The sequence below is a fragment of the Squalius cephalus genome, assembly GCF_949319135.1.
Source record: "Squalius cephalus genome assembly, chromosome: 12".
In the NCBI taxonomy this organism is placed as follows: domain Eukaryota; kingdom Metazoa; phylum Chordata; class Actinopteri; order Cypriniformes; family Leuciscidae; genus Squalius; species Squalius cephalus.
In genome coordinates this window covers 8,428,139-8,454,613 of record NC_137133.1, presented here as the reverse complement: position 1 = coordinate 8,454,613, position 26,475 = coordinate 8,428,139, and the positions used below count along the sequence as shown (strand labels likewise).

At 37.2% G+C, this 26,475-nt stretch overlaps 1 protein-coding gene across 4 annotated transcripts in view; it reads right to left on the bottom strand.

Moving 5' to 3' along the window:
* Window positions 1–22: 22 nt before the first annotated feature.
* The window catches only part of cracd (capping protein inhibiting regulator of actin dynamics), a 26,965-nt gene continuing 512 nt past the window's right edge, over window positions 23–26,475 (bottom strand). Inside the window, exons 2-10 of one of the 4 annotated variants that reach the window (XM_079888618.1) lie at window positions 14,324–14,437; window positions 7,686–7,854; window positions 7,393–7,522; window positions 6,993–7,154; window positions 6,045–6,251; window positions 3,311–5,606; window positions 2,736–2,926; window positions 2,170–2,355; window positions 23–1,825 (exon numbers count right to left, since the gene is read on the bottom strand). In XM_079888618.1, coding sequence (XP_079744744.1) covers window positions 2,203–2,355; window positions 2,736–2,926; window positions 3,311–5,606; window positions 6,045–6,251; window positions 6,993–7,154; window positions 7,393–7,522; window positions 7,686–7,854; window positions 14,324–14,384 — 3,369 coding nt within the window. In that variant the 5' untranslated portion in view covers window positions 14,385–14,437 and the 3' untranslated portion in view covers window positions 23–1,825; window positions 2,170–2,202. The remainder of the gene's footprint in view (window positions 1,826–2,169; window positions 2,356–2,735; window positions 2,927–3,310; window positions 5,607–6,044; window positions 6,252–6,992; window positions 7,155–7,392; window positions 7,523–7,685; window positions 7,855–14,323; window positions 14,438–26,475) is intronic. The other 3 variants (XM_079888616.1, XM_079888619.1, XM_079888617.1) reach the window with 3 other exon arrangements.

Genomic DNA, 26,475 nt, shown 5'->3' with positions numbered 1-26,475 from the left:
AAAAACAGGAATTTTAGTCTGCCAAGTTCAAACAGCTTCCTTTTATTTTCTCTACATATTTCATAACATTTGCGTCACTTTTTCTTTAATGGATTTTTCTAAAGTGAACAAAATAAGTGCAATATCAACAAACTTTTTTGTTTCATATCACATACAACACTGTTTGCGCTATGCTATTGCACACGACCAATGTAAAAACAAAGTGACGTGACTGCAGTTCAGGAGCTCTCCAAAGGAATACAGTCCGTTTCATTTCACCTCTATACATACATACATACCTACATACATTACATACATACAACATTACATTAGATAGTGGAGTCAGTGGCTCTTCCATTTAATATCTTCCATCATTTAGCAAACGCTTTTTATCCAGAACGACTTACAGTTCACCTACAAGGACAATCCCCCCTGGAGTGATCTGGGGTTAGCTGCCTTATTCAAGGACGTAGAGGTGATGCCAGTTAATAGTCTGTTCGTTCACTCACTGGAAATGTTCCCTTTTTTTGTTAGGGGCAATTTCATTGGCTAGACCTCTTTCTTAATCCCCCTGGGACATTGCATTTGAAACACTGATCTCCCATCACTTAGTCGTGTCGCGGGTTTTGTTAATTAGCTGTAAAAGTGATGCTAGCACACGCTACGCAAGGATAGCATTGTTTATGATACAGCAAGCAGGCAGTTCTACGGAAACAGACGGGTTTGGACACTGCAAGAAGTAGATTTTTCATCAACTGACAGCATGGCTCAAGTGCATATATCCTATATTGTCATGGAAACTTGAAGGAAAAGTCATTGTTAGTTAATAACATGAGTAAACAGTGCTGATGTGTCATTATAATGATAATTTTTAAGCAATAGTTAAAATGACAGTACTCACAGTTGTCACGGACACAGTGAAGATCTTTTTACTTTTTCAAGATATCAAATATAATAAGTTAAGAAATAAAAAAATGACCACGTCTGTCCATCGGCAATGTCTATGAGTGCCAATTCATTTTAGTGTATACATGAAAAAAAAAAATCCCACCAAATTACAAAACCGTTTCTCCACTTTACATGCTTGTAGGTGGGAGGAGAGAGATTTGTGATGGTTTCAACAACTGTTATTATTAGCCCTTGAAATGCTTCCCAAAATTATCACCAAAGTAATAACATACTGTCTTGTCTTATTTGAAATGTTACATTTGTACTGAATGTGAACCACTCATATTGTTTTAGTAATATTTAGTATCAACAGTTTGACATGCATTGTGTATACACAGTTAACAGGACCACTGGCGACTACAAAGATATAAAGGGCTGCAATTTCTCGATGAAGATTCTAGGGCTTGTTTGATTGGCTGCAACACAAAATTAAATAAACATACCATTTATGCATGTTATTGCAATAATGCTGTGCTGAAAACCACACAGGGGTGGCATTGATGTCATTGTTTTTCACATCAACTGATCTGTAGCCAGTCTGAATATTGGTACAATATTTTGTCTTTGTGGAAATATTTTTTTTTTAACTTAAAAAAACAATTATTCGGAAATGTCTGATTGCTTATTATGGACTTTTTGTTCAGAGCCAGATGTGAGCTGGAGTGCAGTGATAGTTGACTGATGTGGATGAAGGAGAAAAGACTTATTTGCTTTTTCACTGGGTCAGTAGTAATGTATCACTTGATGATCTGTGGGCAGTCGCTCCAGGCTTTGGCCTTACGCTTGGCTAGGGCAAGCCAGGCTGGCTCGGTAGAAACCTGGGTAGTGTCACCAGGAGGTAAGCGCTTTGTCACATCCTTTGTTGCTGGCGGAGATGGTGTAGAGTCTGTTATTTCAACTTTTAAAAAGAATGAAAAAAATATGGTTCAGCTGTGATTTACCATTTTTTTGCTTTGCTTTCATTGTTTACAAGTGGATGAACAATTTTAGATTTTGCTCTTTTCTGCATTTTTGTGGTTAGATGTCGCAGTTGTAAAAAAACATTGAACCATGTCTAAATCCCACTCCCATTCGTACTTTTTTTGTCAGTTGTAATTCAGCTAGGGGTATGTATATGTAATAAATAAATAATAAAAAACCTTCATTACAACTGAGCATAAGGCCCAAAGTTACCAAAAATAACCCCAGTATAAAGCTTCTGACAGGAAATTGAATAAATTTTTTAATGTTTTGGTTTTTTACCTGTGACTGAGCTGGGTAAGGTATTGGCTTTCTTCAAGTTGTCGCGTCGTTCAAAACGGGCCAGGAGTGTGTCTGGTCTTTTATTCTCATCTGCTGTTTGAGGTTTGGGCAGGCTGGAACTTCCATTACCTTTATCCTCTGTGGGACTGACCATTCCAGCCTTTCAGAGACAAATAACACCGATTGCTATTAATACAGAGAAATGTGTTTAGTATAACATTATACAATGCCCAAACCAGGTGCAAGTGATTTGGGCGACAAGTTTACAACAGGCAAAACTCTCAACCAATCAGAAGATTGTACTGTGATATTGTTATATTGTACAGTTATATGCAGCAGGATTTTGGACCAATGCGATTTCCAAATGACCAGTGCTACCCAGCACAATATCACACAAATAGAGAGCAAATGATCAACAAAATTTGTCATGGCTGGTAAGATTTATGTGAAAGAGGTTTTATTGATTGTTGCATTATTACATTGCATCTGGTTAAGACACTATAGTACCAGCAGAGTAGCTAGTTATGATAATAGACTCTATGGCTATATTTATGATGAATACATACGCTTTCTCTGTCCCTAGCTTGTTTCTCAGCCAGCTTAGCCTCTCTCTGGCTTCTCCTATCCTCACGGTTTTGTTGCTGTTCTCTGAAGCCTTTCTGTTTTTGCAGTGCCAGAGTGATCCAAAGTGGCCCTGCCTCTTTCTCCTGTGTCCGTGAGCTGTCCAGAGAGTGCCTGGCCTGCAGAGAGGGTTTTTCTGTGAAGGAGAATACATTTACGCGTTAAATTGACAAGTGAGACTAGAACCCACTTTAGAGTCTTCTACTCATCTGTTGTACTCTTTACCAGGACAGTAAATATCTTAATTTTATGAAGGAAATACCAATACGCATAAGGTATGACAAGAATATTGCTAAATATGGCTATATGGTTAAATTGATGCAAAAAAAAGAAAATGCATCACAATTTAGTATGCAGATATTATGATTCCTAATGTTTGAATGGAGAGTGCAAGCGATTCGGAATGAATTAATTGTAAAAGTTTAATATAGAAGTTTAAAAAATATCAATACAGTGCTGCTTTGCAAGCATTGTAATGAGGTGAAGATCATACAGTTTTAGCTCTACAAGGATTTCCAACCTTTTTTAATGAGTTCTGTCCTGCGATCTGTTTTTTCTCTCCATGGGATGCTGATGGATGGAAAAAATGACTTCTTTTCTTTAAACTCCTCTCCTTGTCCATTTTTCTGGGATTGTACAGATACTGCAACTTCTTTATGATCGCTGCTCTTCTCAGTAGCTATCTGTTCTGTTTCCCCTGTCCTTTGGGAAATCATGTCTCCTGAAGTCCTTCTGTCAGGTTTTGGGAGAGGAGAGGGTGGAGGAGTGGCACCTTCAGATGGTTTAGGGGAAGTAGCTGGTTTTTGGTAAAGTGGAAGTTTGAGGGCAAAGTTGTCGCCTTCAGTACGTACCAAAGGGAGAGTACTTCTGCTAAACTTGCTTCGAGATTCTTTACTAGATGCTACAGAGGTTCGAAATTCAACAATCTCTTGTTGCGGAGAAACAGGGCTAGACTTTTCCAAGACTGTAGAAGTATCAGGGTCTTGGTCAATGGAGGTGAGGGGCACTGGGACGCCTTCAAAACTGTCTCCTGCACTGTACCTTTTCTTTCTCTTCTCTGCTGATTGTTCATTGTGAAAGCGAAGAGAGTAGTTGGTTCTTCTCAACTTAATTCCAAACGGTGAGGGCTGCTCATCACCACCCTGATCCTTCTGATTGCCTTCATCCTTTGTGTCCGAATCTTCTGATTCTGCCTGACTTGGGGAGCCAGTCTCGGATCTCTGTGACTTGGGAGATCCATGTGGCGGACTGGGAACAAGAAAGGAGGGGAGGTCTTTGGCAAACATGCATTCTTCAGCACTATCTGCGATGCGAACAACCTTGCTTCCCCTGCTCTGGATCTTGGTACCTAAAGACAGCAACTCTGCTTTTTGGACAAGGGAAGTTTCCATAGATGCCGATTCTACTTTCACATCTTCTCCCTGACCAAAAAACTCTGAGTTCCTGTTGGAATCAGGGAATTTCTTCCTGGCTGGTGTGATGGAAAACTTAGCACTCGCTGACATGGTTTTCCTGAGGTTGGTGTGAGAAAATGGCACTGTATTTAGATCCTCACTTATCGGCCTGCGACTCTGATCTGGGTATTCGGGATATTTTCCTTCTTCAGCACCTTTAAAAATTTTGGATCGGATACTTGCCCATTCTGCCAGGACAGCAGCGTTGGATTGGTCTGCAGATAAGGAAGACTCATATAAGGATTTGGTTTTCCCAGATTTATGGTCTGGAGATGTCTTGATCTTGGTTGGAGGAGTGCCCATGGCTTTTTTGCCCTCCGAAAGGCCAAGAAGTGACTTGCAGGCTGTGTCCTTGATTTGATCGAGATTGACTGCAGTTCCACAAAGTTGGGCTCCTGTCACAAGAATTGCAGTATGTGGGACGTAAAGAGATGAAGACCGAGTTGGTGAATCTGTGCATCCTGGTGAAGAAGCTTTTGCTCCCTCCCTGGTTTCAGCTATTGTTTCGCCCTGTTGGCCAGTTGTTGGAGTAACAGGAGTGAGGTTGACCTTCTGGAAGAGTATCTGCTTCTCGCCTGAGGAGACCTTGAAAGTGAAGGGTCTCTGTCTCTCCTCCATCTCTCTCCATCTCAGTTCCTCTGCTTTTCTTTTCCATTCTGGGTCAGAAGCTCCAGCTGTCTCTTCTTGCTGTTGACTCTTTTTTTCCTCCTCTTCCTCTAGTCTTTTCCTCTCAGCCTCCTCACGGACACGTTCCTCTTCCTCTCTCTGCCGTTTCTCCTCTAACTCTTGAATCCTACGTTGTTCTGCCTCCTCCTCTTTTCTTCTCCTCTCTTCCTGCTCTCTTTTTCTTTCCTCTTCTATACGGAGACGCTCCACCTCAAGTTCCTGCTGCCTTCTCTCTTCTGCTCTTCTTTCCTCTTCCTCTTTCTGCATTCTTTTCTCTTCCTCTTGCCTCTTTCGCTCTTCTTCACATCTTAATCTTTGCTCTTCCTCTTCTCTCCTCCTTTCTTCCTCTTCCCTTTTTTTCCTCTCATCTTCCTCTCGCTGCTTCCTCTCCTCTTCCTCCTTTTGCAGTCTTTCCTCTTCCTGTCTACGCCACTTTTCTTCTTCTAGCCTCTGCTCCTCGATTCTCCTTTGTTGTTCCTCCATCTTTCTTTCTTCCTCTTGTTCCCTCCTCTGAAGCTCAAGGCGTTCTAGCTCCTCCTCATGAAACTGTCGCCTCACCGATTTCTCAGTTGGTTCATAATCTCCTTTGCTGCTATGTATAATGTTATACTCCTCTCTTGACAAATCAAACACTTCTTCGTCTTTTTGTGTTTCATATTCCTCTTGCATTTCAGAAAGGTCCTCTTCGTGAAACTCCTGAAATATATTTAAAGTTGCAGAACTTAATGTTTTGGAGTTATTTTCTCATAAGCAATGGTTCACCCAGAAATTAAAATTTAGTCATGATTTACTCATCCTCATCTTATTCCAAACCTGTTATGACTTACTTTCTTCTGCAGACCACAAAGTAAAATATTTTGAAAAATGTCTGTTTTATTTGTTTGTTTTTCATACAATCAAATTCAAAGTTGTTTTGGACCCCATTGACTTGCACAAATACAGTTAAAATATTCTTCAAAATACCATTCGTGCTTCACAGAAGAAAGTCACATGTTTGTAACAACATGAGGGTGAGTAAAGGATGAGTAAATTATGCTTTTCATTTTGGGTAAACTATCACTTTTACTATCCCTTTTACATTAAAGCTATCCTAATAGACGCTGTTCACATTTTGAAGAACACCTTTCCCTTTACCTGTGTAAACCTTCTGTGTTTGCGAGATACCCTCTGGTTCTTCGGTTTGACAGAGAGTTTGTGTTTGGCAGCAGTATTGTCCAAGCGTGGGACAGACTGAGGGACAGCATCTAGATTGATGGACTCAATTGTGCCAGGGGGAGGTGGGCGCTTAGAGCGTGGGGATTTGACTGGAGTTCTGTGCTGGACCTTGTCATGGCTGACAGCCTAATTGTAAAGCAAAAACACAAACAATCTTGAGTTTGTGACTATGGGAGAGCAGGGTTCTGAAACATGTTATATGTCTATGGAATCAATAGCCCCTTTTCCACCGTCCAACCAAACCGTTCTCGTTGCTTAAATTGAAAGAGATGTAAATAGCGACCGCGTTATGGAGGATGATCATATATTTCTTTTAATTTTATCTTTAACTTATGTTTACTTCTCTTAAATAGCACACTTTCACAGCTGCAGTGAAACTGGTAGCCAAGTAACAGACAAGAGACCAATTACACACATTATACCAGCATGGTTAGCCATCGGTGCAGAAAATTCCAGGCCGAGAACGGATTGTAATAGTGCCATGGCAAACCAAGTTCAAGTGGGAATATAACTGGAACTGTTCCTTACCATTCTTAGAACGTTCGGCCCGGCGGTGGAAAAGTGGCTAATGTATTGATAGTCTCATGGTATTACAATTTTCTGCAACTTAACTAGAGCATGGCATTAGCGACAGCAAGTTACTGATAAAGTGTATACCATGAATGCACTGTTAATTGCTTTCAATAATAGTGCCTGCCAAGTGCATAAATGTTCATTTGGCAAGTTAAGGAATCTTTCTTAGAACATTACTTGCTAAAACAGAGCAGTGATCTTTAACTGTGCTTTCTAGAGTATAAAGTGTGACTGACGTAGCAATACTATGTTACTATATGTAAGTAGTAGAAAATAATTTGGAGATTAACTTACTATTTCCTTGGCTTCAGTCTCCTGTGGTTCATTCTCCACCTGAGCAAGAACCCTCAGCGGACTTTGTGGTACCTCTTCCTCATCTGAGCTACCTTCATCTCCCTCACTCTTTCTAAGTGATGGGGGTCTCTGACCAAATTTGATATTATGTCCAATTTGCTTCTGCCAACAAAAGCATAGAGAGTAAAAGAATGGACAAAACCCTAAACATTTAGTCCTAAAGTTACCAGCATTTCTTGACCTTGATGGTAACAAAAATATCTCAAATAAAAATGTTCAATCTGGTGTAATGCTAATATCAAAATTAGTGTTAGCAAAGTCTGGTGCATGGCTTGATGTGTGCATATGGACATTTTTAATTAAACTTGTCAAAATGGACACTATTTGTGTAGAGTTTCACCTGAATGTTCTTGACTCTGTCTGAAACGTTCTCCTGGGACATTGTCTGTCCTGGATGTGTCTTCTCTGACTCCTCAGGGATAAATACACTCTCGTGTGAAAAAGCTCGGGACCCTAGGGTGTTTAACTCCCTGTGAATGCAGATATAAACACTTTTTAATTACAGCACATCTGTGAATGCTTTCAATACACAATTCAACAAATAAACAACTTTGACAGCATCTAAAATATTATGATTATGATTATGCATGCCAGACCCAGCTATAGTGGTTCTAAAATACATAAGAGAATTACCTTAGATACTGATTGTTCTCTTCATTAACTGTGGCCACCCCATTGCAGACATTATCAGTGGAATGGCTAGGTTTAAGTTCAGATCCCTCAAACCCACGTTCTGCTTCCCTTCTTTTCTTCTTACCAAATAGACGCCTAAATGGCTGGAATTTGCCCTGCCGTCGCCGCTCTGGCAAAGAATGGTGATAAATAGTCAACAAGTAGTAAAAGGCTAGTGCTAGTGCTGTCCATATTTAAATATAAGCATACAGTATTTTTTACACTAGGTACAGTAGATGTACAGTATGTGAGCATTTTTAATTAATGTTAATGAAATGGAGGACCAGAACAGATCAGACGCTATGGAATCAGGTTATATCGTGTGAAAGTCCTTGTCCTGAGACAGCCTTGTATGATTATGGTGACCAGATGTTCCATTTAAACATCAGTTTGAGAAGAGAGAGTCTGACAGGCTTTACTTAAAACTCTTTGGGAGTATTTACTGAAGGAAAAATCCCTCCAAGATGCATTTAAGATTGATACCAATCCAGCCAATCAAATGCATACAAAATGCGAGTTGATAGAGTGTAAATTTCATATGGTTGTTCAAGCTAAGTTCTGTATGTACACATTACTCTTGAAAATGTTTTTGCGCCAGCGTGAGCCCCGCTATCCACATGTGACTAGCAATCATGGATGAGACACACGCATGTAGCAACTGCAAAACTTTTTACCCTAATAGATGACTCAAATCATGCTTTAGACTACAAGAACGCTGAGCATCACGTATTGTGCAGATTTGTTATAAATTCAGGAGTGGTGTTACAGGTGGATGTTCCTCCCAATCTGCCTAAACATCACAGTTTGCTCTCTGGTGGTTTTGTAAGGCACTATTCTTTTTAAAGCTGCTTGGATGGACATGTGTTGTGAAAAGTGCTATACAAATAATTGAAACTCAACTGGATTTGTAGCTTATATTTAATGCTAAATAAACGACTTTGTTTTCCATCCGTTACTTACGTTGACAACATACCAATTGAGAATTAAATCTGAGCTTCATTACCAACAATCAAGCACGAAAGTATAAACAACTAACTCCTAATGTGTGCAAAAACAATCTTTAGAGAATAATTTATAGAATAATTCACAACCTACCAAATAAAGTGGAAATCTGCAGGTGGAAAGTGTCTCTGACTGACTGACTGAATCACACTTATCCCATGACATTAAACCAATGATAAGACAAAGGACCTTTGGTTTGTATGGAGAGCTCTGCAGACACACCATTTCCTGAGACTAGAAAGTTATTAGGAATCGTAAACACTACGGAGATAAGACTAGCTCAAAAAGCACTGTTTATGAATACAATTACATATAAAATAAAATATTTTTTCTGTTTAATAGTTTGGGGTCTGGAAGATTATTTCATGACGATTTGTTTTCAAGATGAAAGTCTCTTATGCCCACCAAGGCAGGATTTATTTTATAAAAAATACAGCAAAAACAGTAATATTGAGAAATATTATTTAAATTTTATTTTAATACATTTTAAAATGTAATCATTCTAATATGCTGATTTAATGAATCCCTTCTGAAAAAAATCTGACAACAAATTTTGAATTTTGACACTACAATTGTAGTGTACAAGTTTCCCTTTTTGATAATCAAATAAATGTGATAATTTTTGTCTATAACAGCCTGTAGGTCCCTTCTTGGTCTTTCTGAAGGTATAAAAGCCATAAGCACTCTACCAAGCAAGAGCAAAACATATCCAGGACCGTCTTTTCTGTTTCTAAGTATGTGTTTGTGTGCATTTCTAAGGCTCATGAGTGTGTGACTGTATTTCTGTGTTGTAGGAGCTCCAAGTGAAATGGCTGGAGTGACAGGGCCACTCTACACCACAGAGTAGATCAGTGTGGATCTGTTACAGGCTAAAATTGGAAAGTAGTGTGGAGTTACACAGTAAGTGTGTTGCTGCTCAAAACACAATGGCACAATAACAAAGAAAGTATAAGACGTTTGGTACCTGCCGTCAGTGGCCACTTCTGTTGTTCCTTAAGTTATTATCGTTCCTGAGTTTACTGCGTTACGAGCGCACATGACTGGATGATTTTATGATTTCTCATATTTTGTCTCATCATTTCCCCCTCAAAGCTTCGTCCAAGGCACAGTCTGTTCGCAGCTGCAACTACTCCATTTCTCTGGCCCACAATGCAGTGCTGCAGGCATCCTCAATCACTGAGGCATATGATGTGAGTGGACACCACTCAGCCAGAGAAACAGCCCTCGATGTGTCTCCCTTGTACTCCTCCATACTACAACCACTATACACTCAAATACGGCCTTCCTGCTCCTATGAGTGTCTGCACTGCTAAATAAATTCACTCAGACCTGACTGTTCCTCTCACTTCTTTACAAAAGCTTAAACACACTTAACAACATAGGAATGCTCAACCTAGCTCCTCATACTCTTGTTGTTGTTCAATATTACTCACTAGTGCAGCAAAGCCAATAACCCATTTTTTTTTCTGTCCCACCTGACTGTTCCTCTCACACTCCAAATCTTGGCTTTATTAATTGATAAATTTATCATACATTTATTCTCAGCAGTATATTTGTTTTCTTAACATTGGCACACATTCGTAAAAACATTTAGAATCGAGCTCAAACTAAAACACGCCACACGTCAACCATGCTGAGAAAGAATGAAACAAGTCGCACATGGGATATTAATAGTTAAACATGGTTATAAAGTTTGAGGGCAGAAGGTTCACACGGAAAGGTGTGTAAAGCAACAATAACACGCGATTATGTCATATTTAAAGGACTTATAAATCACACAGAAATGAAAATCATTTACTCATGCTCATGTCATTCCCAAAAAGGAGAAATTTTGGAGAATGTGATGGTCACTCTACTCCATGCAATTACAATGAATGACGAGTGCAGATTTCAAACTTTATACAGGACACAAAAGCACCATAAAAGTGGTTAATGTGACTAACAGTCACTATTAACAGCAAACAGATCAAAATTTAAGGTGAAAATTTTGGCATCCAGCTGCATGATGAGAGAATTAGCAATAAAAGCTCCAGTCTTCCCAATCATTATAATTGCATGGAAAAGAACATTAAAGAAAATCTTTCAAATAAAACCTTCATATAGGTTTTTAAAGACATGAGGGTGCATTAATATTGACAGAATTGTCTTTTTTGAGGCACGCAGACAGCACACAACTCTTGATGTTTTTTGTAACCCATGAAACACCAAACAGTTCTTAAAGAGACAGTGCTGATCGTCTTTGGTGCATTTAGTGTGCTGCACTGCCACTTTAAGAACAGGCCACTCGCAAAGATCCTCACTCTGTTTTTGTTTACCTGGGCCTTCAGATACTGTTACCTCTACCCGCTCATCAAGCTTAGCCTCCTTACTGTCCGTCGCCATGGTTATGACGGGCTTTGTCTGCATCAAGGGTAGAGGGGGGGATAAACGTGAACACAGAAGTATTTTTCTCATTGATGTGTTCATGTATGCAAGTCTAAAAAGAAAACTGAAGGAGGAGATGACAATAATAGGAGATAGAAAGGCTTAGAGAGATCATAAGACACATATCACTTTCCCTTTCCTTCCTTATGGGCTCCTAAACTCTCTTTCATAAAACCATATTTATTCGGCTATGCATAAGTCTGGATATATGCCCAGTTATAATGCTCTTCAGTCATAATTTAATAATGCACTGCAGCCTTGATAAAAGAAAATGTACACAAACATCTCATTTAGTTGTTTGCTGTATAACTGCATAAGCTCATATATAGCTGTGCTTTCTCTGATGACTACATGTAACTATTGCAATATAAATAAATATAATATATAAATATTTCTTGTCAATTTTTTAAGTATCTGTGTAATAATGTACAATGGGCTAATGTACAATCATCTGGTCATTATTGCAAACCAACCCTGTTGGGATTTATTTTTTTGTGATGATGATCAGCTGACTGTATATTATTCCTTACAAAAAAAGAGGGAATGTAAGGATTATGTATATATGTACAATAATACAAATTTGTATATAATTATTATTTATCTAGAAAAATACGCCATTTATGCTAAATGCTTAAAACGCCATTTAACGACTAAAACTAAAAAATATTTAAATACAAGAAAAAAAAAAATAGAACTATTAAAATGAAAAATATTAAAATAAAAGCTACTTTAAAATATAAATAATAATAATACAGTACTAATAACACTGGATAGTGAATACGTTTTTGAGATGAAATTGCATAAAATCGGCACAATTGTTTAATGTTTAGTTTAGTGAAGTGTGTGTATGTACACACATGCTAGGGAGTGCTAGTATATTAGTGTGTAATTACAGAGTATCGTGTCTGTGGAGAACATCACAGTTGTTTGTAGTGTGTAGTGTAGTGCACCTCCATAGAGGTAGAGTGCATTATCACATCATATTTATGCCTGGTCAGCAATCTGTGCAAAATCTAAATGAATGGCTATTTAGAAAGCATTTTTTCTACCATCTTATGTTAATGGAACGTAGGATACCATGTATACCAGGAACGTATGTATAGGACGTACTGTACAATGGAGCAGGATACAGTGTATAGAAAAAGCAAAAATGTAATTTTTTACCACAGAATCAACTCAAATTCTCGTGCACAATGTGCACCTAATGTAATTTATATCAGTCAGTCCTAAAATAAAGCAAATGGTGTTTTTCCATATTGCTTCTGGGATTCTACATACGCTCATTCAGAATGCTAGGACAGAAAATGCCAAGATTTAAAATGCCACTATTGTTGTTAGTTAATCAGAACTCATTGCCTCAAAACCTGCATTCCTTTTGGCAGATAAAAACCTTTTGGCAGCACAGCATTGCACTAACTGTTAAACACAGCAAACTGTAAATGATTACAGTCTTACATCATCCTTAAGTCGTTTCTCTTTGTATGAGTAGACAGTGTCCTCTAACGGCTCCCAGGGTCATCCTAAAAGTTTCACTGTCTAAACAGACTCAACTGCTGCTTGAATGGATCAATGTGTCTTTGTCTGTTTGTGATGCTAGACCAGATGTGTTTGTGCACATCCACCTGCGGTACAAGTGTAAACGTGGTCCAAACCGCATGCGTATTCGTCATGTTCTGGCCCATGTTACGAATGATCTTGCTTGTGTTGTGCACATTAAAGAAGCTCCAGACAAAATGACGATAGCAAATGCACAAATGGCAGCCTCATGCACTGCAGCAGGACACTGAAAATACCCCAGACAAACAGAAAAGGCTGCAGCAGAGCTACAGTGGGTTAGCGGCTAAGTTAGCTCTAGCTGCTACAGTGCTAATTTAACCCACTACAGGTACAGACTGACCTCATTACAATTGGGATATATCACCAAGAGCAGCTCTAACCATCATTACAAACATTTCTAACACAGGCCTGCTTCTATTTGACCAAACCAGTGGGCTATAAAATGGGCTATAAGTGGATTCCTGGAATGGTGCCCCTGAACCTATAAGCTACATGACTCATTATTAGCAGTCATACGATATCCCATAATGCCCATCATAAAGAGATTTAAATATTTAAAATAAATTCATGGAAGATGAAGATGCGCTAGTGATCAGCTGCAGTAGCTAAAGTTTGTAACTCAGGCCACGTACACTACTGATCAAAAGTTTGGGATCAGTAAGATTAAAAAAATAATAATAGTTTTATTCAGCAAGGATGCATTAAACTGATCAAAAGTGATAGTATAGACTATATGAAAATACTGTACTATACTGAATATGAAAATTCAGCTTTGATATCACAGGAAAAACTTACATTTTAAAACATATTAAAATAGAAAATAGTTATTTAAAAAAAAAAAAGCCTTGGTGATAAGAGACAAAAAACTCATAAGAGATAAAAGCATGAAAAAATCTTACCGACCCAAAACTTTTGAATGGTTGTATAAATGAACTATTTTTTGCTATAGCTTTGTGAAAGAAAGCTTTACAGAATGCTAAACTTTCCAGATGCTATCTTAGAAGAATTACCATTGATTAAGTAATCTTTCCACTCAAAGGAGGCATAGAAGCTTCATTTGAAGCAGCATATAAACTACAAATGTTTGTAATGTGGCCTAGAGGCAACATAAATGCATTTACACAGGAATCACAATCCCCAATTTTCTAGCATAATGTTGCCTTCTGTGTTGATTCTCATGCACAGCTAATAGAAAACAACATGTGTGCTTATTGCTATGACAACAGCAACATTTAAGGCGGCTCTGATGTTGTATTTTATCTACACAGAACTAAAGGCTCATCGGGGAAGATGCAGGTCAGTGCCGCCATATTTTAGTAAAGACGACTTACGTCACCAGTATTTTAGCCTAAATATGCGACAGGGCTCGGAGCTGTCAGTAATGCCTACACATTAAGCAAATCACACTTTATGCATTATGTATCAGGGGTGAAATGATCTTGCCTTGCGCAAAGGCCCATATATTATTATGATAGCAAGCTAGCTTCACTCGTACAATGGGGCGGCTTGAATGTACAGCTAGAAATCACTGAAGCAAAATGGGATGGCTGACTGCGCAGCGTATAGCAAAGCTGTCTAGTTGCCTGTGCTTACTGAGCACAAAAGCACACTTTTACCTAATTCAGCCGCACAGCTGGAAAGAGCTGCACACCACTGAAGGAAAACCTTAGGGAACATGGATTCAACCTTCTGCACCTTGATTTACAAAGCTCGGTTGCTGCTCCTTGGTGCTTTAGGAAAAAAATATAACAAAACCATTGAATCACAACTTATAGAACTCTAGAAATAGCATGCCTTATCTTAAGAGTGTTTATTGAAGTATGAAGGCTAATATTTCTAATTGTGTTGGTTCTGGATGAATGATGGTTATGGAGATCAAATGAACACAAATCTGTCATCAATAGCCCATAAGACCTCAATGGATGTCAGGGTTGCCTTTCAAAGCTTGACTTCAGCATTATTAAACCAGGCAATTCTGATTCAGACATAATTCTTATGAACTATGTGGCAGTGTAACTTGCAGTAGAATAAATTGAGGGGCCTGGGGCTAGTTGTCACAATTTTTACTTTGTGTGTTGGTGGATTTTTGGAAGTCCGATTCTGCATACCCACCTTGAACACTATTGCCCAGGAAAAAAAGATAATGCCACAGTTTATGGGTTAAGCTGCCACATTGGAACCATTAAAACATTTTAAACAATAAAAACTGTAAATATATAAAATTCTAACATTACAATATGTAAAACATATTACAACTTGCCCCATATCATTTCTCAAAACTGTATGAAAATGTCAGAACACAGATCAGCTTGGTTAAAATCTATAGTTGACTTTTCTCTGAATGTATGATAGTGTGGTTTTATTTTTGTGAACTTTTTACACAACAGCTGTTAAAAAAATATGATAATACTGACATTTTTGTCAGAATTCATATAAATTGATCTAATTTCAGAGTTTGAAACCAACAGACAAACAACTGCAAACAGACAAGCTTTCATACAAATGGATATTTAGTCCAAAGCCTCAAAACCTCATAGTTACTTGGATATATGGTCCTTGTGAGAACTTCCTCATGTAACTAAGTCCTGGTCTTCCTATAACATGTATATTAAGTATACAATATAAATAGCAAATAATGAGAATTTGGATTTAAAATGTTTTTATATATGTTCAACACTACTCCACTTCACTAAACTCCAGATTCTCCAAACAGGCATTTTACGCAACTCCCTGTAGCTGTATTTTCACTCAGTAGTCTGCAGTCACAGACATGAGCAAGCTCTGTAGTCAGCCCTTGTCTCTTTCTAAAAAAAAAAAATGTGCAGAGGGTTGTGTGAGTCTGCAAGGGGTTAGTCTGGTGTAGTAGGCAGAATAACCATTAACCATTTGAATAGTGCTTTTTTATTGTTTGAATTGCACTGTAAAAAAAAAATTGTTCACTCAACTTAGCCTACATTTTCTAGTTTTTTTTTGCTTTGACTCAGTTAAGTTTTATTGACTTAATCTACCAAGTATGTTCAACTTAAAAAGTTTAGTTGACATAGTTAAAATAGTTGAGCCAACAACGTATTTCAAGTAACCTGGACTTGTAAAGATTAGTTGAAATACAATAACTTACATTTTCAAGTTACCTGGACTTCTAAATATTAGTTGAAATACGATAACTTACATTTTCAAGTTAACTGGAATTTCCCATTGGTCTAAATTATTAGTAATAAAAATATTTATTATTTATTTATACACTACTGTTCAGACGTTTGGGGTTGGTAAGATTGTTTTAATATTTAGAAAGAAGTCTTTTATGCTCACCATTTATTGGATCAAAAAATACAGTAAAAACAGTAATTATGTGAAAAGTATTCAAATTTCAAATAACTTTGTTCTATTTTGATATATATTTCAAATGTACTTTATTTGGGTGATGGCAAAGTTGAATTTTCCGCATCATTACTCCAGTCCTCAGTGTCACATGAATCTTCAGAAATCATTATTATATGCTGATTTGGCGCTCAAGAAACATTTCTTATTATTATCATTGTTGAAAACAGTTGCTGCAGTGCTGCTTAATAATTTATCTGAAAACTCAAATAATTGGTGAATAGAAAGTTAAAAAGAACAGCAAGAAATATACATTTTTTGTAGCATTAAAAGTATTAATTTCTTTAAAAAATCGTACTGACCCTAAACTTTTAAAGGTATCTTGTAGATTTCGCCCCGCTAGAGGTCGCTTATTCAAAACAATAACAAAGGCGTAGCTTGATGACGCGGTGAATAAGTGTGGAATTATGGGAGTTGTCATCTTCCACTCCACAGCCGATGGAAAGCAATCCGACGGGACTCAGGCAGAAATCATGTTCATGGATGAGCTAATGTATTAAAGTTTTATTAACATAACTGTGGTTTGAAGCAGGGCAGGGCCGAGAGCCTGGGACATTTAACATTGCTGTTTTTATTATGCTTATATGCCGCAATCGGACGCTGCCACTCCTTTCGTTTTGTTGTTTATGTTTATTTTACGATTAAAATTACGATTAAAGTTACATTTAACGTTCGCCTCCTTCCCTGAACTTGAACTTTCTTACAGTTACGCTTAATCACTTAAATTCACATTATTTTATTTAATGAAACAGCCGCAAATACTGAATTACTCATACAAGACTCTTTATTTGACGAATTAAAATTGTGGGGTAACGCAGTGCTGTTTTACTTGGTCAAAACAATCATACTAAAAACACATTTGATTTGAGTGTGTTGAAAGTTACGTTATAACGTTATTTACGTGCGTTCGCTCGGTGGCTAGAATGAGACACTTGTTGCACATTGCCGTGAACTAGATCGATATTAGTATATAATATTAATAAAAGCTGGATGACTTGTGTTGCTAAATGGCATGCAATTCATTTTTAGCGCAATTTTCCACCGGACAAATTGCGATTGTTAACTCATGATTTCTGTTCTGTGCGTCTGTGCGCACCAATCTTGCACTTCTATCTACTCCTCAACCAGACCACCTAGAGACTTCGGGTTTTCGGCATTATGTTAAGGAAGGTCTAATCTCGGGAACGCACAAAAAAAATCCAGGAAAAGATTTACTATCTCTTAGTGTTGTGATCCCATGAGGTGAGAAAATTGCGCTAAAACACTCACTGAGTTTTTATTACTTGTTTTTTATTCTCTTATGATTTATAAATCATTATAAATGTTAGCCAATTGACAAAATAGTGTTGTCTGATATACTTTTTGGGTACGAACATGTCACTGTAAATCAAGAAAACAAGACATTCAAACAATAAGACTAACCGTGTTGAGCTATATAATAATTAGTTTTCTGTCCATAAAGGTATCCAAACAGTTGCTCACCTGTCTAATAAAACACATTGGCCTGGTTTCACAGACAGGGCTTAGATTATGCAAGGATTAGGCCTTAGTACAATTTGAATAAACATGCCCGAGAAAAAAACATTACTGGTTTCCATCTTGACACAAAACAACGGCACTGACATATTTTAAGATATGTCTGTGCAAGTTGCTTTCATTTAAAACAGATCAAACATGCATTTTAGTCTGGGACTAGGCTTAAGCCTCGTCTGTGAAACCGGGGGATAATATTAAAGTATCTTCAATGGTGTTTCAATGGTTTCTACGGAAGTAAAACCTGAAATCGAGGGTAACGCTGATATGAAATCATTGACAGGCGACATAATGACACGGGATGTTACACTGGTTAAAATACCATAACATTGCTCTAGTGGTTTTTGGATGTTTTAATCCAAAAATCTTACATATTGTGCCTTTAAATGGTATAATATAATATAATATAATATAATATAATATAATATAATATAATATAATATAATATAATATAATATAATATAATATAATATAATAACTGTAAAAGAAGGAAAATGCAGGCCAGGAGTTTATCATGTGATACAGTTCACAGATGTGTACACACACACGCAAACTATGGGGCATTTCTGCCATTTCTACTTTTTGAAGTATTCAAATTAAACTTATAATAAAAATTATAACAAAAATAAATTAGTAACAAAAAGCTTACTTTAATACACATAAATTATATTTTACATATTCTTTGAAAATAAACAACCAAAAAGCTATTGGTTCTTGGTTCTACAAACTGTTATCATTGAATATTTATACATCTATTTTCATTACAATGCATACGATAAGAAAGAAACAATGGGTCTTTGAGGATATGGGGCTGGCGAGAGAAAAGGCCAGTTTCGTGAACAGAGGCCTATTGTGTTTAACAATATCTTGCCACATGCATTACACAGAAAAACGCTTGATCGCATATATGGTCGAAGGAGTACACAAGAATAAAGGCTTACCTGGTTGTCGATTTATCTGTGTAAGAGTCTATGTATGCGTTTATGCATGTGTGGCTGTTCCACCTGCCTGCTGTTACTGTGGAGCTGCGCTATTACCTAGAGTCAGGTGTCACATTGCACAGGTGCAAAGAGAACTCAAGAATGCTTATAGCTGTGTGTTGTTGTGCGCACATGAGAACAAATATATCTGTTCCTTCATATGCGGTTTTGATTGTTAACAAATTAGGAATTCACAAACATCTCCGTTACTGAATACAGTGTGAAAAAAGATGGTATGCATATTCATACTCCCATAAAGTTCTCACAATGTATGTTTTTGTGTTCTTCCTGGGACGTTTGCATGATTTCCTATGTGAGAGCTTAGTCGCCTGTGTCCAAGATACATTCACACATGTGACTGAAAACAATCCTAGAATGTGTCCGAGAGAAGAGAAAAGTGGGTGATGATGGTGAGGTAGTGTGCTGGTTCATACTGCTGTCTCTGTTGCTACTCACAGAATGCCACTTTGTTCATTGGCCAGCTTACCAGGGGCAGGAAGAACAGACTTGCATTGATGATTTTAAACTGGCCAACACACACAAAGACTGTGACTGTAAGCTTGTTTGTCAGCATATGTGAGGATGCGTGTGTGTATTGTGTTAAAACAATTTCAAAGAACAAGGGCCTCCATTAACTGAATAAAGACGTGTGGCGGATCAATAACGGCACAAACTGCTACCTGTCTCCAGTGTCAGAAATCAACTGTATTATTAAGGGGCAATTTCAAGTAGCCTGCTTTTATGTGGGCATACTTATATTCCAACCATATAAAAACATGCCTTGTCATACATTTCAGTTGAATCTATAATATTCTCAGTCAGAACATATGGCTGTTATGAAGTCATATCAACATCAAATACAAAAGTTGCTATAAGTAATGCACATTATTACAGTATTTTAATAAAATGTAAGTTTGATGAATGGCCCCACTTTATATTAGGTGTCTTTAACTTCTATGTATTTGTGTCAAAAAAAATTTGTTAAATACAATGAGTTGATGTTTTATTGCAAAATACTTTTGCTGCTTTTGAGGTGGGACATTGGTAAGGTTATGTGACAGTTAGTGGTTTAGTGGTGTGGTTCGGTTTAAAGGAGAACTCCGGTCAATTTTAACATTGAGCTCATTTTTTTGTACGTTTGGAGTGCTGTCAATACAGAGAACAACGACAAAAATCGGTGTTGCCTACACCGAGTTATTCTATTTTTAAAATTTGCACCCTGTTGACTTCAATAGGGCAAGTAGTAAGCCTGCTTTTTAGCCTCTTAACATCCTTTAAGTGTCATTACAAGTGCACAGAAAATGTGAGTGATTCCTTCCGAGTAAACACGGGTGGATCTGACTGCAGTAGATGTTAGAGATATTAATAAAAACGAAGTTAATTCAGCCAGCGCTCATACCTTTGTTTACATCCTGTTTTCGGTGGAAGGCCATAGTAATCGATTGTCGAGTTCACGCGCATAGGTTTAGTTACCAATGATCACGCGCGTGAACTCGACAATCGATTACTATGGCCTTCCACCGAAAACAGGATGTAAACAAAGGTATGAGCGCTGGCTGAATTAACTTCATTTTTATTAATATCTCTAACATCTACTGCAGTCAGATCCACCCGTGTTCACTCGGAAGGAATCACTCACATTTTCTGTGCACTTGTAATGACACTTAAAGGATGTTAAGAGGCTAAAAAGCAGGCTTACTACTTGCCCTATTGAAGTCAACAGGGTGCAAATTTTAAAAATAGAATAACTCGGTGTAGGCAACACCGATTTTTGTCGTTGTTCTCTGTATTGACAGCACTCCAAATGTACAAAAAAATGAGCTCAATGTTAAAATTGACCGGAGTTCTCCTTTAAGGGAGGGGTAAGGGGTCAACAGAGCATTATATTTTAATAATATTGTTACGCAAGTAGGTGTCGGCAAGTGACTGTCTTTATAAATCATTCATTCAACCGATTTGTTCAAACACGTTGAATACTTCCCTACTATATAAAGCCAAAAGAGTAGTATGTCCAAATACATAGTATTCGAAAAACAGTAGGCGACAAGTACCAGGATGACCTGTTACTTCCACTGAGATACTGAAGTGCTCATTTTGATGGACACTTTACTATGAGGCCACTCGAGAGGATTTATGAATAGCAGTGAAGCAACTGGTGGATGTTGAACATGCGACTTTCATTCATACCACCCATATTCATCCTATATAGAACATACTTGATGTAAATTCAAAGTACTTACAGTATAGGCTTTCAGAACCACCCCAAGTGTCTGTGTTTATGAGAGAGCCATTGATTCATTCACTCTACTGATTTGTTCAAAAATATTGATTCATTCAGCAACAAAAACACCAATGGTTCTGCTGTGGCTTTGTTTGCAACTTCAAAACAGGCTAAACAGACCAGTAATGGTAGCCTGAGAAAACCCAGACAACTTCCGGAAAATTTAGATTTGCTCTGCAAGTAGTCTGGCAAAGAGCTCATTCAAGCCCATTTCTAATCCGTCGAAATCGCGGCACCAATCAGAAACATTGAGGCGGGCTTTACACAATGACGATTGCTCTGATTGGTTTTAGGTCTATCCAATTGCGCCCAGAGGCATTTGAGCGACGTCCGTTGGTGAAGCACACCAACTTTTAAATGCATTATTATATTCAAATTGCAAACACATGAGGACAGTCTCCATGAAAGACCCACTGGCAGATGAACGTGCTACTACATTTCTCTCCGAAACGGTAGGAAATTAAATTAGATTTAATAGAGGATTTTAACTGTGACAAGATGATTGACAGGGCAGTTTAAGTGACAGGATGCACACGACAGATCGTAGTATGTCCCAAAGCTTGCCTACTTTTTTGCAACACATTCAAAAGTAAATACCTTTTCTTCACAAAAAGAGTACATACTTTTATGGCGTAGTGTAACTTAGGCTAATTGGGACGCAGCATATGGCTTTGACGATCGCTCTGATTGGTTTTAGGTCTATCCAATTGCGCCCAGAGGCATTTGAGCGACGTCCGTTGGTGACGCCCCTTTGGAAATGAGTTATTAATGAAGCTTTGCCAGACCATAACTCAGTTACTACTGAGAATGGTCTGGTTTTAACCAGGCTACAGTAATGGGCATATTGTGTCTAAAATGTAAGCTACTCAATATTGAATTCTTGTTTATTGAACTGCTGTTTAAAAACAATATTGCACACACGTGTCCAAATATCAGCATAGTAAAGGCTAAAAAAGTAGGTATGCACTGGGGAGGAAATTGTTGCCACCGCATTTTCAATATTTGTGGCATTTTTTCACCCTAAATTCAGACCTTGTCTGTCCATCATGTTGCACACAGTCAAAATACACTGATCAAAATTGTTTCTGGATACAGTAATTAGAGATCTAATAGGGTAATATGCAGACTCAAAGGACAAGAACACTTAGCAGTTAGCATAAACAATTAAACCTGTCATTTCTGCTGTCCTCAGCACTACAGAAGGGCATGTTCAGAGTTTTAACATGATGGACTATTTAGTCTATATTTAATAGACTATGAACATGCAATGCTTTACAAAAAAAAGTATTCAGCCCCTATAAGCTGATCTGTGCGGTTTTCTTGATAGAAAATTAAAATAATTTCTCTTGTCTCGGTTTAATGTGCAGAGACATCTGTTGGTAAACCACTTGCAAACTAGACAGTTAGTCCATGATATCAGAGTGGCTCAACCAATTGGTGTGAGTTTTGAGCAGGTCTACTTATTTGGACAATGAGAGATGGGGGCAGGGCAAAATGTGTAGTCGGCATGTTTGAGAAATTGCATTAACAGTGGTGTGGGAATTATCCACTGCAGCTTCAACAAAGCTATTTTCAATTGTTTGGTATCTGCTCTAAAAATAAATGCATTACAGTACTGGTGCTTATAGTAATTGTTAACATGAGATTCAAAATCTCCTGCACTGGAAGGCTGAGTCTTTCTTGCATGTGTTAAACTTCAGAGACTGTATAGTGACTCACGCTGGCAGTGAATATTGGCGTTTAATAAAAACTCCCACAGAACAGACACAGATGGGAATCATGGAGGAATCAGATTCAATCTGAAAACATTACCTTTCAAGATATGTTGAAGAACAGGCCAAGACAAGCAGCCCACTCTAATAAAGCACATGGCCCCCAGTGACCTTTAACAGAATATGAATCCACAGAGAACAAATTTGTATCTAAATTTCTATCTACAAAAATCTATATGTATCTGTCTATGTATGTATCTATGTATGTATGTATATATCTATCTATCTATCTATCTATCTATCTATCTATCTATCTATCCATCCATCCATCCATCCATCCATCCATCCATCCATCCATCCATTCAACGTATTTCATAAGTATAGCAATAAATAATAATTGTAGGGAATTGCTGATGGCATTGATGCTCTTCCTATTTACAATGAGCACAGAATTATCTAAAATAAATAGGATCATGATAAAAATAGTTTCTCACTCCTATTTCTTACTTCATATATCAAATAGAAAGAATCTGTGTATCCTTCTAATGAAAGGAAATAATTTTAAAAAAGCAATATACTGACCAATCTTTGACAAAACTAATTTTAGATGCTGGTGTGATGTGTTCCCACCAGGCTTTCTAACAAGCAACATTTCCATGGCCAACCAGCTTCACCAGAAAGACTATTACTCATTGTGCTGATAAAGAGCCTAGGTGTGCAGGACCAGCACTAACTAATCTGGACCAGCAAAATCAAAGTCTTGCTTCAGAGTTGTCATTGTAGGTCAAAGTTTTGTGTACTCAAGGCCTGACCTGTGTTCTGATAAGGTATTTTCTATTTAACATGACTTGCGGTTTGGGTGAAATTAGAGATGCAGCAGATATTGTTTAATATAGTGCACAGTTATAGCAGATTGAGAACTTAAGCTAAAACATCTTACTTACAGCATAGTTGCTGATTAAAATGAGAGGAGGAACTGGGCTGAACCATAATGTAATTACAGAGCGTTCCCAGACAGGCACACATTTCCTAACTGTGCTGTGTCCTCCTGTCGCAGTCTCTCTATCAAACACACACACACACACACACAGACACTCTTTTATACTGAGAACAAACAGTTGTAAATAAAGGCATCTGCATGTCAGAACATTGCACTCATAAGAATTGGATAAATCTGTCCTTTGTTTTGTCAGTCTGTCTTTCTAACCCCTCCAATTCTTGTGTCTAGATCTTAAAATATCCCTTTTTGTACAGAAACTTGTGCAGTGTCATTGTTAACTGTGGTCTGTACTGATTGTGTTCGACACTTGAGATTTATATCAATAGTTTTGTGTTCATGCTTCCTGCTCCACCTCACCACACAAGTCTTAGTCAAAGCAACAACCCTTTAGATGAATTATTAAATGAGAATGCATTATTAATTATGAAATTATTCACATAGGATCTGAGGGTTTGGTGGAAAAACTTCAATATAAAAGTATATGCATGTTAAATATGCATGAAATGGACACATAATCTTTGTGTTTACACTAATTAGGACAGAAAACCAACTGAACTCTGAAGCGTTCAACCTCAAATGCATGTGATTTGCCACTTGCCCCGACTAATTGACTGGCCTACATGTCAGCGATAGTGTGTTCTAGTGTCTAGGCAACATTTGCCCGTTTCCATACATGCATTCAATTATATTGCTACTGTAAGTGAATGCACATGGCTGGATCATTCTATGAAAAACATATGAACACTTACTTTGTGTGATGTTTTAAGTGTGTATCTCTGCTCAAGATCATGTTCTAATGATAATAAAGTGCAGATTGTGTTACATTATATCTGAGAGGGTCAAGTTACTCTATAAGTGCCTATTTAGACACTGTTTGGTAGTGTAATAGGGCAATATGAATTCCTCTTGGGATCAATGGACAGCTCTATATTATTGTCTATCTGTGTTGTACTACACTAGAGGGCAATGTTATACCACATAATGTTTTGGGGCCAATGTCTGACACGTCGAATTTGTGAGCCTACTAAAGTGGGTTTAATTAGGTCATATTGTGATGGAAAATAACATCCTATAAAGTCCAGCATGCATAAGGTATACCCACTGCCGACTAAAGATGTTCAACCTTATTCAGATTATGCTGTGGGATCGCCTGTCACACCAACAAAAGCACAGACACTCCGGTCAAACACACAGGGCCTTTCCTCTTCACTGGTCAACTTGTATTGATGCAGTACTTTTTATGGATTAATATTAATTGGCCTTTTCATTAATTATTTATAGTGGGAGGAAGCCTCGGGAGCAGTTTCTCTGGTTTCCTCTACTTGAACGCACAAATCTCCAAGATGTTTAAGGACAACATGCCCCTGAACCGAGGTCAGCAGTGGGAACTTTTGAGGCCGTTTCCTGTCTTATAAATGGAAATTGTTTTGCCTTCAAATGGCAGGCCTAAAAATGTACAACTGACAAAGGAGTAAGGTAGCTTGTGTGTCTAAGTTGTGTATTTTGTGTATTTAAAGAACATTTATTTCTTTTTATGTAACTTTATTTAACTTTAATATAATATTTTGTCACAATGTAACATTTTTCAGTGAGGATTCATGATTTTTATTCAATTATGGTTTATAATGCTCAATTATTTCAAGGCAAAATAAAAGAATTGTGAGCTAAAAAGTAATGTATTTGACCTTGTGTCAACTTTTGTTTTTTAGCCAGATAAGAATGCACAACCTTATTTGTTTTTATATTTGTTTGATATTAGAGGGTTTTTTATTTATTGGTATTTGTCAACCCAATATATTTAAATTAAAAACTTAGATTATGGTAATTGTAAAAGATAGAGGAAATGAGCATGAACAATTAAATGATTTAATTGTTCATGCTCATTTCCTCTATCTTTTACAATTACCATAATCTAACACTCACTAATACTCAATAATAACACTGTTAAATGTAATATTTAGCAAATTTCAAACTGAATCAATTTTCCATGCATTCATTATAATTTAGCATTGTCTAAATTCCCTTGTAGAATTTAAAACTATTTATTTTAGTTTTATGTTTCATTTCTGAGACAAACTAGTATATATATATATATATATATATATATATATATATATATATATATATATATATATATATATAAAACTTATTGGCATATCAGCCATTATTAAAAGCATGTGATCCAAGCAATTCAGAGAGAAATTACTGGAAATTTCATTTCCGTGCAAGAAAACACAAAATTGCAGTTAAGATTGCTAAACGTCATCATCTGTGTCTGTACACTAAAAATCCATCCATCCATCCATCCATTTATGAGTTATATGAAGTGTACAGTGAGAGGAAATCACAACCTTATAAAGAAAGTGTAATGTTTATGAGTAATTGATTTTATCATTCTCACATCACTAAGCCTTTAACAATAAGATCAGTGCTAGAAATACGCTATAAACAAATCATGCATGAACACCACAACGGGGTGTATATTTAGTGTGGACCTGGTAGCAAATACAAACAAAGAAACAAAACTAAAATTCAATTTAGAGTTCGGCATTACATCATCGTTACGTCATGATAAAAGAAGAAAATTAGGCCAGACACTGTCTATTAAAAAAAAAAAAAGGTATTATGGGCATAGACGCCTTTTTTGCATTAATGAATGCCAATAAATCGTAGCCTATCAGTGATGTATATTTGGCTTATCTAAATAGTGAGTAACCATCCATGTTTTTTAGGAACGGGCAAAGCTATCGATGGCATCTTTTGCCACAAAAGCATGCATTGTGGCAGGTATATGCATCATGAGAGAAAACGACACTACAGCTCAGGGAACCATCAATTGCCTGCACCAGTAAGCATATTATGAATGACTGACGACTCATAATTC